This window comes from Chamaea fasciata, unplaced genomic scaffold (assembly GCF_029207755.1).
Source record: "Chamaea fasciata isolate MVZ Bird 193981 ecotype frontalis unplaced genomic scaffold, bChaFas1.0.hap1 SCAF_26, whole genome shotgun sequence".
NCBI lineage: Eukaryota > Metazoa > Chordata > Aves > Passeriformes > Sylviidae > Chamaea > Chamaea fasciata.
In genome coordinates, this window is record NW_027094111.1 from 813,206 (window position 1) to 824,902 (window position 11,697).

The 11,697-nt window shown below is 67.6% G+C and overlaps 2 protein-coding genes across 2 annotated transcripts; one reads left to right on the forward strand and one right to left on the reverse strand.

Moving 5' to 3' along the window:
- Positions 1-205: 205 nt before the first annotated feature.
- SLC30A2 (solute carrier family 30 member 2) lies at positions 206-2,488 on the forward strand. The gene is made up of 8 exons (XM_066204348.1): positions 206-271; positions 394-592; positions 843-989; positions 1,245-1,398; positions 1,488-1,644; positions 1,852-1,957; positions 2,043-2,177; positions 2,343-2,488. Exons 1-8 carry the CDS (start codon positions 206-208, stop codon positions 2,486-2,488), a joined length of 1,110 nt encoding a protein of 369 aa, XP_066060445.1.
- A 509-nt stretch (positions 2,489-2,997) lies between these two features.
- EXTL1 (exostosin like glycosyltransferase 1) lies at positions 2,998-9,963 on the reverse strand. Its single transcript, XM_066204344.1, has 11 exons — positions 9,880-9,963; positions 8,437-9,680; positions 5,600-5,693; positions 5,412-5,519; positions 4,907-5,026; positions 4,690-4,822; positions 4,483-4,601; positions 4,106-4,201; positions 3,927-4,013; positions 3,638-3,798; positions 2,998-3,561 (listed from the first exon to the last, which is right to left on the reverse strand). Exons 2-11 carry the CDS (start codon positions 9,369-9,371, stop codon positions 3,132-3,134), a joined length of 2,283 nt encoding a protein of 760 aa, XP_066060441.1. The 5' UTR covers positions 9,372-9,680; positions 9,880-9,963; the 3' UTR covers positions 2,998-3,131.
- Positions 9,964-11,697: the final 1,734 nt, after the last annotated feature.

Sequence of the window (11,697 nt, forward strand, 5' to 3'; positions counted from 1 at the left end):
GGGGGGCGGGCGAGGGGGCCCAGCCCGGGGCAGGCACCGCGGGCGCTTTGCGGCCGGCTTGGCCGTCCCTCCTCCAGCCGGGATTTGCACACGAATCCCGGCTCTTCACACGAGCCGAGGCCACCGGCTGCCACCAGCGCCGGCCACACGCCGGGGTCACCGCGCCGACCCCCGCCCCGGCCGCAGGAGGAGGAGGAGGAGGAGGATGGCAGCCGGCGACGAGAAGCGGCACCTCCTGAGCGAGGGCCCGGGCGGGTACGGGGGTGCCGGGGTGGGCCGGGGATGTCGTGCCCCCTCGTTGCTCTGCGGCTCCCGAGCGGGGTCTGGCCGGGGAACGGGCTGGGGGGGAGCATTCAGCTCCCCAAAGTCCTGCCAGCCCCTTTTCCCGGCAAGTGCTATGTGGGGGCCGCGCAGAAGGACGGGCACACCGCGGCGCGGGGACAGGAGCCCGCCCTGGAGCTGGGGACACGGCGTGGCCGGCACTGCCACACGCGGGGCGCCGGCGACCACCCCGGCCAGCAGCAGCGGGCGCGCAGGAAGCTCTACCTGGCCGCTGGCATCTGCCTCTTCTTCATGGTGGGGGAAGCCCTGGGTGAGTGCTGGGTGCGGGGTGCCTTGGGGTGGTCCCCGTGGGGTCACCCCGTGGGGCTGCCCACAGCCCCTCTTGTCCTGAGTCCTGCTGTGGGTGCGGCCAGAGCTCCCTGTTGGTTTTCTGTGGGTCAGAACACCCAGTGGGACCCCGCTGTGGCACGGGCTGAGCTGATCTGTGCCCAGCTCGGGGCAGGACCCCTGCCATGTCCCCCCATGTCCCCGCCATGTCCCCCGATGTCCTGTGCCCGCAGGCGGGTACCTGGCACACAGCCTGGCCATCCTGACGGACGCTGCCCACCTCCTGACGGACTTTGCCAGCATCATGATCAGCCTCTTTGCACTCTGGGTGTCCTCACGGCCCCCCACCAAAACCATGAACTTCGGATGGTACCGAGCAGGTAACGCGGTGGCACCGCCCTGGGCATGCCACCGGAGCCCCCCTGAGCGGACCAGAGGCTTTGGGGTGCCCTGGGGAGCCCTGGCACAGTCCTGGCACCATGAAGATGGCAAGGCAGAGGCGCTGCCAGCCCTGTGCAAGGAGCATCCCCAGGGCTGGGTGTCCCCACTGCGCCCCAACACTGCCGGGGGTGGCCGGGAGTGCTGCTGGGGATGGCGGGGCAGCGAAGCAGCAATGTGGGGGGCTCTGTCCACAGAGATCCTGGGGGCCCTGCTCTCCGTGCTCTCCATCTGGGTGGTGACGGGGGTCCTGGTCTACCTGGGGGCCCAGCGCCTGCTCTCGGGGGACTACGACATCGAGGGTGGGGTCATGCTCATCACCTCCGCCTGCGCCGTGGCCGTCAACATCGTGTACGTGTGGCCACACAGCCCCTGCCCTCCCGGGGCGTCCCCTCCCTCAGCCTGGGGGACCTGGGGTGTCACGGGTGCCCTGCCCGCAGGATGGGGGTGGCTCTGCACCAGACGGGGCACGGGCACAGCCACAGGGCAGGCGGCGAGCAGCCCAACGCCAGCGTCCGTGCCGCCTTTGTCCACGTGGTGGGGGACCTGCTGCAGAGCGTCGGCGTCCTCATCGCCTCCTACGTCATCTTCTTCAAGGTCTGCGTGGGGCTGGGGGGAAAGGGGGTGCTGGGGGGAAAGGGGGAGCTGGGGACACGGGGACAGCAGCTCCAGACAGCTGTGGCCAGGCACAGGGCGAGACAGAGAGGGCTGTGTGCCTGCCCTGCTGGTCCCCATGGGGGTTTGGGGTGAGGTGATGGTGCCAGGGGGGCCTCACCCCCTCCCACCCCGTCCCACCCCGTCCAGCCCGAGTACAAGTTCGTGGATCCCATCTGCACCTTCCTCTTCTCGGCGCTGGTGCTGGGGACAACGCTGACCATCCTCCGTGACGTCCTCCTCGTCCTCATGGAGGGTAGGGACCCCCGGCGGGGGCTCTGGGCTGCGGGGTCACCCGTGGGTGCTGTGTCCCTGCAGCCCCCGTGGCTCTGCCTCCTCAGGGACCCCCAAAGGGATGGATTTCAACGCGGTGCAGGAGACGCTGCTGGCGGTGAGGGGAGTGGAGGCCGTGCACAGCCTGCACATCTGGGCTCTGACGGCGGCACAGCCGCTGCTCTCGGTGCACATCGCCATCAGTGAGTGTCGCGTGTGTGTCACATGGTGTGCACGGCCGTCAGTGTCACACCGGGGGGACAGGGGTGCCAGGGCCCTGCTCTCGGCCACCAGTGAGTGTCCCAGTGCTGGGAGGGGAGGATCAGGGTTTCCCCCTGCCCTGATCTCCCCACGTTTTCTCCCGGCAGACGCGGCCGCCAGCGCGCAGGAGGTGCTGGAGGAGGCCAGCTCCCGGCTGCAGGGCGCCTTCCGCTTCCACACCACCACCATCCAGGTGGAGAGCTACTCGGAGGAGATGCGGGACTGCCGGGAGTGCCAGCCCCCCCGCGACTGACTCCCGCCCTCGCCTCCCGGGGGCACTTTTCACGTGTGGAAAATAAAGCCGAGCACACGGGGGTGTGGGGGGATGTTGGGTCTGGGTGTTATCTCCGGTATCTGCAGCAGCCAAGGACAGACCCAGGGCTGTGGCAGCCTGAGGGTGGCTGTTGGAGGCCAGCCACCTAATATTCCCTATTTCTATTCCCCTGGGAGGAAAGACAGCTGAAACACCCCTTTTCCCTTCTCTGGGGAGCGCTGCGAGGCAAGGGGGTGCTGGGCTGCCCAGGGACTGTGGGGACCCAGCTGGAGGGAGGGAGGGACGTCACACACATCTCTTATCACTCCTCTGTTTGCCCTCGGGAAGATGAAGGACTCTCCCTCCCTGCAGGGCTGGGGGGGGGTTGCCGGGGTTATTTCCAGGGTGCCGATGGCAGAAGTGTTGGAGCACCCAAAAGCTGGTGCTCCCAGTGCTCCCAGTGCTCCCGGTGCTTTGCCCCCATCCCACAGCCACCATCCGGATCCGACCTCTCCACCCTCCTTTATTGCACTGGTAAAACCCAATAACGAGTAAAACCCCGTCAGCAGCGGCCGCCTGCTCCCCCCAAGGGCTCCGTGCCCCGGGAACGGGACACCCGGAGCCGGGCCCACCCCGGCGGCCCTCACGGCTTCTCCAGGCTCGGGTATTTCTTGCGCAGGATGGAGACCTGGTCCTTGTAGAGGACGGGGTCGAGGCGCAGCTGCGAGGACACCAGGGGCATGTAGCCAAACCAGTCGGCCAACTGGTTGAGGCAGTCCTGCCGCTGGGAGAAACGCCGGCTGCCGGCCGTGCCCTTCGCCCTGGCAGGAGCGGAGTGCGGGACTGGGGGGCTCCGCTGCCCAGGCGGGGGGGTCCCCGCAGCCCCATCCCTGCACTCCACCTGCTGGGCCACCCCCTCCTTGTGCTGCTTCCGCTGGGTCACCTTGATGGGCGGCAGCTTGGTGACAGCGGCCACCAGGACGTTCATCAGGATGTCCTCGCAGGCGGCCAGCCCGTCCACCAGCTGCCGCAGCCCCGCGGGCAGGTACTCGGTGAAGAGGCTGTGGTAGTACCTGGAGGGGAGAACGGGGTGAGGGACAGGATGTGGCCGAGCCCCCTGGCCCCGCCAGCCCCGCCCCGGCCGGGTACCGGTGGTAGAAGGCGGCGGCGGTGAGCACGATGGAGAGCTCGTTGGTCCATTGGGAGGTGTAGCCCCAGCGGCCCTGCTCGGGGTCCCAGAAGTGGCTCTGCGTGGGGAAGCCCACGATGCGCTCGGGGAAGCTGCGCCACACCGAGAAGGCAAAGTCCACCTGGCACGGGATGGGCACGGGCTCACCCACAGCAGTGTCACCCACCGCCGCCCCTGGAGGACACGGGGACGTGGGGACAGCCCTGTGCTGACCACTGAGCAGCCCAGGGACCGGGGCCATGGCCTGACCTCGCTGGTGGAGAGGCTGGTGTCCTCGTCCAGGCTCAACACCGCGTCCGTCTGGATGGCCTCGAAGGGGAAGAAGCGGTCGCTGAGCTGTGGAGGGAGGACACAAGTGGGGCTGTGGGGTGGCTGTTCCGGCTCCCTGCCCGTGTCCCAGCTCCCTGCCTGCCTCCTGCCCCTCTCACCTTCCTCCTGCCCTGGATGATGGTCAGAGGCACAGTGCTCTGGGGCCATTTCCCGCTCGGGGGTGGTGGCTTCTCGCAGCTCCACAGGACCACGATCTGCAACGGGAGGACAGGTGCGGCCAGAGGGGTTTGGTGGGTTCTCTGCTCCAGGCCAAAACCATCCCAAGACCATCCCAACCAGGAGAAACTCCCAGGTGGTCCCACCTCCACCCCAGAGGGCTGCGGACACAGCTCTGCCCATCCAAAGCTGACACCATCAGCCACCGCCTCCACCCCTGAGCCCACCCATCCCCTCTCTGACCCACGGCACCCAGCCCCATCATCCCACTGGATCCCTGGAAGCCGCAGTGAGGGATTCAGGACTCAGCTCCTCCTACCTGGGCACAGTACTGGGATCCAGAGACAGCTTGGATGAGCCTGAGGATGGGCTGGGACAGCGACCCCGCTTGTGAGACCACCCGGATTAAAGCCGTGAACTTCTTGGAGGGGCTGTAGCCTGAAAAGAAAGGGTGGGAAAGGGGAAGGAGAGGTGTTGTGGCATGCCCCGAGTTTGCCATGCTCAGCCGGGGCAGGCAGGATCCTACCGTGCTGCAGGTAGTAGAAAGGAAAATCCCCGAGGTGGGTGGAGAAATCAGGCAGGACCAGGAGCCCCCCGGGCTGCTCGTTCCAAAGGAGGCGGGAGCGGGAGCGGGGCGGAGACAGCCGGTCCTTGATGATCTGCCAGAGGCCCCAGTGATGCTCCCGGCACCCCGGCAGTGACCCTGGCAGCTGGGGAGGGGAGATTCGGGGCGGGGGGCTCACCTCCAGCGTGGTGTGCACGATCTTGTCCACGGAGGAGAAGTAGGCATCCCACAGGAACTGAGTCTGCTGCTGGAACGCCAGCACACGCTCCGGGTGGATGCAGCGCACGGCGGAGGGGATCTGTGCCGGGGGAGCAGCGGGGTCCTCACCTCAGCTTCTCCCCAGCTGTGCCAAGCACCCCAGGGGACAGCCCCTGCCCACGGGTGTGGTGCCACCCTCCCCCTGTGGGGCTGGGTCACCTCTCCCTGGAGCAGCATAGGGCCCAGGATTCCCAAGGGTTTGTGCCTGGGAAGATGCTTCCCACCTTCCCCCCGGGATGAACAGCGCCCCAGGACTGGGACCCCCATTCCAGACTGGCTCAGACCCTCCTGCATCTGCCCACAGGAGCTCTGCCAGGCTCAGCTGCGGGGGGGTCACCCCCAGGCTTGGCTGGGGGCTGCCCCACCACTGGCACCAGGACTGGGGGGTCTGGTGCCGGGCGTGGGGCAGGATCTGGGCCCGGTACCTGCAGCAGGAGCCTCTCGCTGCCCACCACAGCGGCTTTGCCCCAGTCGATGGCCTCGGAGAAGGGCAGCTCCCAGCCGTCACTCAGCAGCACCGGGATGCAGGCGGCCTGTGGAGGGACCCCGCAGGCTGGGACAGAGCCCCCGGACCCCGCTGAGGTGGTCCCGGCCCCCGCTGCCCACCCTGTACCTGCAGAGCCTCCAGGAAGCGGAAGGAGCCCAAGCGCCTGCCCCGGGGCACGATGCAGAAGGTGGAGTTGTGCAGCAGCTCCTGGTAGTCAAACCTGGAGTGGGAGATGGGGTGGGGGTCAGGCGTGGCCCCCTCCCCTCCTGTGAGCATCCCGGAGGTGCTGCTGCCTCCTGGCAGGCGTGGGGCCAACCCAGGGCAGCGTTAGGATCGGTTTGGGCTTATCTGGGCTCTGAGCATCCCTGCTTTTGTGGGAGCAGAGACCTCCTGGGTGACGAAGGGATGTACCCGGGCAAGAAGGGGGGACAGGACGGGACCCCAGCGTCCTTCAAAGGCACGACCCAGCTCCTCACACCCCCCAGCAATGACACCCCACGCAAGGCCACCGCCCGAACCTGCAGCGACTCCTGTGCCGTGCCCAGACTTGCAGGGCAGCACCAGCCCTGCCCGCCCCGGCAGCGTTCGGGGGTGGGCAGTGGGTGCCCCCCCGGCCCGTGGGGCTGTCAAAGCCCCTTCTGTGCCGTGCCGGGGAGAGGCTCGGCCGCTGCCGGGTCCCTGCGGCCGCGCCGGAAAATCCAATATTGACTTTAGGTCGGGACAGACCCCGTCTGTTCCTGCCCGCGGGGAGGGGCAGCCGCTCCTGGATGGGATGGGGGGGACTCGCGTGGTCCGGCCGGCTGGGTGGGAAGCTAAAAAAGCCCTTGAAATGTGTTGGTCCCCGGAGGAAGGGTGTCCCTGCGGTGCTGGTGCCAGGCTGGGAGTCGAGGCTGTGTCACCTCCGTGGGTGCCGGCGCACTCCGGGCACATCCCGGCACTCCGGGATGTGGGAATTCAGCCCCCATGCCAAGGCACAGAGTTTGACAATAAAATCCGCCTCTGGATGAACCTCCCCAATGTCTCCAAAGGATGCCAAAAACCTTGACCCGTCGACTCTGAAAATCCTGACCGGGTGACCGGAGGGGTGACAGCGCCCAGACTCCCCCAGGAAACCACAGCAGCGACAGCCACATCCCCGGGGCCAGACCGGCCCGTCACCTCTCCTCGGGGCCCCCGGGCACCTTCGGGGCCCGTTCCCGCTGCCGGGGCTGGGTGGGCAGCGGGACCCGTCCCGGGGGGCTTCCCCTCGGCGGCAGCCGGTGCCGCGGGGAGCCTGGCGCCGGCCGGGCTGCGGGCCCGAAGCCTCCCCGATGGAAATACTCCGCTCCTGACGCGCTGCGGTTTCCGGGCAATCGCCGGCAGGGCTTCCTTGTTTTGTCAGCAGCCGGGACGGGCGCCCGCCGCGCTCCCTTCGCCCGGCCCCTCCGTGGCTCCGGCCGGGCACGGTGCCACCGGCACCGGCGGCTCCACAGCGCCCTTCCCAGCCCCGAACGCGGGGCAGCGGGGCCGCCACAAGCCGCCCTTTATCCCAGAACAGAACCGGATTGTTCGGGGCAGCCCTCAGGGCGTGAGGAGGATGATGGAGCAGGGCCTTGCTCTGCTCCCCGAGCTGCCTCCACCGCCACAGCACCGGGCGAACGGAGCCGCCGAGGTGTCACTTTGTCCCCTCCCTGCTGGCCTGTCCCCTGCCCGAGCCTGGGAACATCTCCCCGGGCAGGAGGGCATCAACCCCCGCGGGAGGTCGGGCAGAGCTGGCTCTGCTGGAGATGCCGGTGGTTTCTTGCCCGGTGTCCCTCAGGGCCGAGCGGGGTGGAGGAGGCTGGGGTCACACACGAGCACGCTGCCCTGTGCCACGTGTTCCCCATCCCTCCTCTGCCCAAAGCCGTGCTGGGAGAGGTGTAAATCTCCCTGTATTTGCAAACAGCATTAGGGGATTACCTGGGTGGGCGGATGGGGGGGAATTCTCAGCCCGCGGCCCCTTGGCACAGCCTGGGGCTGACCTTGGGCCCCCTGCCCTGCCAACCCCACTGTCCTGCCGTGCCCCGTCCCAAAGAGACTCTGCTGCATGTGCTGACCCTGCTGGGCTGGTGGCACGCTCCAGACAGGGCCATGTGGTGCCTGACCCATCCCAAAGCCCCGGCTAATCCCAGTGCCAGCACCCCAGTTCCGCTTTTACCTCCCGGCACCTCCTAAGACGCTTTGAGGATGATGCCCAACGTGGCCTCTCCCCATCTGCTCTCCAGCCCGGTGGCTGCGGAATGTCCCCAGGCAGTGGGATGGGGACCTGCCCACTCTCTGTGGGATGGGGTCTGTGTTTACCGGCCCTGGATGGGTCCCAAGCAGTGGGATGGGGAGTTGAGGAGCTGGCATGTGTTCATGCAGAACGGAACTCCCTCAAACTCACAGAACTTTGTACCCCCAGTTTTTCCACCAGTGTGTCCATCACACGCTGCTGCCACCACGTCCATTTGTAATGGGGGACACAGGGGGATCCCACACCCACCACCACCAATTAAGCTCGGGGTTGCCCACACTGGGACGCCCACAGCCCCACCAGTTTTGTGGGATTTTCAGTGGAGCCAGTGAGGGGGGGACGTTTCGGGCTCATCTCCAAGAGAAACGTTTACGTTGGGGGAGAGCGGGAGGGGGGAGAAGAAAAGCGTCATTCATCAGCCTTCGGAAAAAGGGAAATCGTATTAGAGGCGGTGGCAGCGATTGCAGATAAGAGCCGCTCTCGCCAGATTACTCCAACTTTAATACAGAGCAGGGAAGCCCTGAGCAGTCAGCGCCTCGCTCCCCGCTGCGCAGTGAAACCCTCACCCACTCCAGGAGAACCCAAAACTTCCCTCTCTGCAGGCCCAGCCGCCACAGACCGCCACGGCTGCACCCCACAGAGGGGCAGGAACACCCGTGGGGTGTCCCATCGCCCCACACCCTCCCTTCCCACCCCATCTCTGACTCACCTTTCATAGTCGACGTTATCCTTGTCACAGCGCGTGTCCTTGTGCTTCTCCCAGTCCTTGCCGTGCTTGCAGGTGGTGAGGGAGATGATGTCCTTCCCGTTGTGGATGTGGTGCAGCGCGTTCCGCGTGCCGGAGCCGATGCCCGTCAGGTACCTCTTCCCCTTGAACACCAACAAGTATTTCTTTTTGGGGGGCACCGAGTCCTGGTACAGCCAGCCCCTGTCCCCACCGCGCTGCGGGTGGTCCTTGGAGAACAGAGGGATGGAGACGTCGAAGCCGGGCCGGAAGCTGTGGGTGTCGAAGCTGGCTTTGGCCAGCATGGCCTGGCCGATGTCGAAGCCCAGCTCCCCGGTGTAGCCGGGCCAGGTGCCCGAGTAGAGGTTGAAGATGAGGTGGCTCCTGCCGCCGTTCCAGAGGGGAAAGCCGCGGATTTTCTCATCCACATTGCGGACGTACTGTGCCGAGAGGTGGTCGCGGTCCAGCGTGTCGATGCCGAGGACGAACAGACAGGCCTCCTCGGGGTTTGGGGTGTGGTAGCGGGAGCGCTCGATGGAGCTGAGGATTTTGCCGTAGGTCTCCGAGACGGGCTGGCCCCGCTCCTGGGGGTAGGTGAACACTTTGAAGCCGTGCCTCTCGCACCTGGAGAAGTCAAAGCAGGTTTCCATCCGGCATCTGTTGCTCCTGTAAACACTCAGCCACGCCGCCCGCCGCTCCCGGGGGGACAGCAGGGCAGGGTCCCCATCCCTCTGCAGCTCCTCGGGGTCCGCAAAGCTTCTGAGGAGGGTCCGATCCGTCCAGCGGGGCCAGTTCCTCTGGGCTTCTGCTTTCCTCCCGGAAAAGAAAGCGAAACGGCGCAGCTGATCCCCTCCAAAGAAGAAAAGCAGGAGCCAAGAGGCAAGGAAAGTCAGGAAAATGTATTTCTTCCTGGTCTGCATAGGTTCACATGCAGCCCCAGCTCCTCATCGGGCTCAGGTGGGTGCCAGAGTCCGGTCAGGAGGCCGATGTCCTCAACACCAGGTGGGTGGTGGGACGGCTCCTGGCCCCCAGGTATTGTGCTGTGTCCTTGCAGCCTGTGACAATCCCCACTTTCTGCCCGCTCTGCCCAGGGCTGGGCTGGTTTTTGGGACTGTCCCGGTGTCCGGCTGCAGAGCAGAGCCCGGTGCCCCGGTATCCCAGCCGCTCACTTCTCCGGGCCCCCGAGCCGCGACAATGACATTTCCATCGCCTGACCCAGCTTCAAATCCCTGGAGAAAGGGAGAGGTCGCGTCGTCACCGTCCTGTCGCCGCCAACCGTGTCACCACAAGTGGCTCCACACATGCCTGTGGCGGGACCCCCCTCCCCAACTCCCTTGGGAATAAAACCCTGGGAATAAACCCTCGCGCAGCCACTGGAGGAGCCCCCCCTCTCTCCCCTGCTCCTTCCCTGCCCGGTGCCCCCGTTACCTTCGGGGAGTCGCGGCCCCGGGTGGGTGTCGGGCCGCCGTGTCCCGGAGCCCCGGTCGCCGGCTGCCCGCGGCTCCGGGCTGCATCCCCGACCGGGAAAGGCGGCGGAGCGGCCGCCGAGCCGCCCCGCCGGGTTCCCGGTGCGCGGCCGGGCGGAGGAGCCGCTGCGGGAGGCTCCGCACAGCCCCGCTCCTGGGGCTGGGGCGCTGAGCGTGTGCGTCCCCCTTGTCACCTTGTCCGTCTGTCCCTGCGCTGGGCTCTCCGTTGCCGTGTCCCCCCGGATGCCCGTCCAAGACCCCAGCTGCTCTCCCCTGTCCTCCTGTCCCTCCCCGGGACTGGCTGTCCCCTGTGTGTCTGTGTCCCCTCCGGGGCTAACTGTCCCGCTGTCCCTAGTCCCCTTCGGAGCTGGCCGTCCCCTGTCCGTCTGTCCCCCTGGGACTGTCTGTCCCGTGTCCCCTCCCAGATCTGGCTGTCCCTGGTCCGTCCGTGTGTCTGTCCCGCCCAGGGCTGGCTGTCCCCTGTTCGCTCCCGGAGCTGGCCGTGCCGTGTCCGCCTGTCAGTGCCCTCGGGGCTGGCTGTCCCCGTGTCCGTGTCCCGCTGTCCGGCCGGTCCCGGTGGTCCCGCGTCCCCCCCGCGCTCCACGTGCCCCCCCCGCCCGCATCTGCTACACGGCGCCCTGACCCCGCCCCCTCCCCGTCTTGCCCCGCCCCGGCCTCCCATTGGCTCGCATCTCATAGGAGTGGGCGTGTCCATTGACCGCGCCCACGTGGGACTGGGGGGGGAATCCCCGCGCGCGCCGGGGGTCCCGGGGGGGCCGGGGCTGGGGGGCACAGACCCGAGCCCGTGTCCCCCTGTCCCTTGTCCCTGTGTCCCCGTGTCCCCCCGTGTGTCCTTGTCCCTGTGTCCCCTGTGTCCCCTGTGTCCCCATGTCCCCATGTCCCCCTGTCCCCTGTCCCCGTGTCCCCCGTGATCCCCAGATCTCAGCCCCTCTGTTCCCCGGGGGACACCCAAAGGGACGGGGCAGTTACAGGGCAGCGATGGGGTCATGGGGCAGCGTGGGGAGCAGGGACACAAACACAGCTGAGGCCACCTCCACCAGTGACACCTCTGGGTTCCAGCCACCCCCGGGCTCCGGGGACACCCCCGGGGTGGCAGGTGACCCCCAGGCAGGGTTCGGACAGAGGAGCCTTTCTGCATCCTGGCAATGTCACCGCCAGCTCCCAACACGGCCACGGCCCAGGGACTGTGGGGTTCGCCCTCTCAGGGGGCAGAGATGGGGACCCAGGCTGGCCTGGCCCCCCAAATCAGAGTGAGATCTCTCGGCGGGGGACAGGCACAGGAGCCAAGCAGGAACGTGGGCCGAGATAACCCCTGTGTGGGGGTCCTGGTGACAACCACAGCACCGGGACTCCCGGGGCTCACCAGGGAACCCCACAGCCCCGCTGGGCTCAGTTTGAAGCGGGAGCAGGATGGCCCCGAACAGCCGGGTTGTCACCCCCCACCTCCATCCAGGCCCCTCTCCCGGGGCGACTTTGCCGGGGTGATTTGGGGGTGCTGACCCGGTTCCGGCGAGCCGCGCGTAGGCCGGGCCTGGCAGCACGGGCAGGTCGGGGCTCGTCTCTCCCACCCTGTCCCGGCATCCGCGGCCACGGCAGCCGCCCTCGCCCTGCCCCGCCGGCCGGGCAAGCCGGGACCGGAGCGCTGGATCCCGGCCATGGGTGTGACAGCCCGGCCGGCCTCAGCCTGCGGCTGCATCCATGGCTGGGGTCCCCTCTGCCCGCCCCAGCCCCAGGGACCCCGGGGACACAGACCCCGGCA

Excerpts from the sequence above, each read along its gene's own strand:
- EXTL1 (XM_066204344.1), bottom strand. The coding sequence starts at position 9,371 with ATGCAGACCAGGAAGAAATACATTTTCCTGACTTTCCTTGCCTCTTGG. Across the intron at positions 4,823-4,906 it reads TCGTGCACACCACGCTGGAG|ATCATCAAGGACCGGCTGTC; the intron begins GTGAGCCCCCCG and ends GGCCTCTGGCAG. Across the intron at positions 4,202-4,482 it reads GATCCCAGTACTGTGCCCAG|ATCGTGGTCCTGTGGAGCTG; the intron begins GTAGGAGGAGCT and ends CTCCCGTTGCAG.
- SLC30A2 (XM_066204348.1), top strand. The coding sequence starts at position 206 with ATGGCAGCCGGCGACGAGAAGCGGCACCTCCTGAGCGAGGGCCCGGGC. Across the intron at positions 272-393 it reads GCGGGTACGGGGGTGCCGGG|TGCTATGTGGGGGCCGCGCA; the intron begins GTGGGCCGGGGA and ends TTTCCCGGCAAG. Across the intron at positions 1,399-1,487 it reads GCCGTGGCCGTCAACATCGT|GATGGGGGTGGCTCTGCACC; the intron begins GTACGTGTGGCC and ends CCCTGCCCGCAG.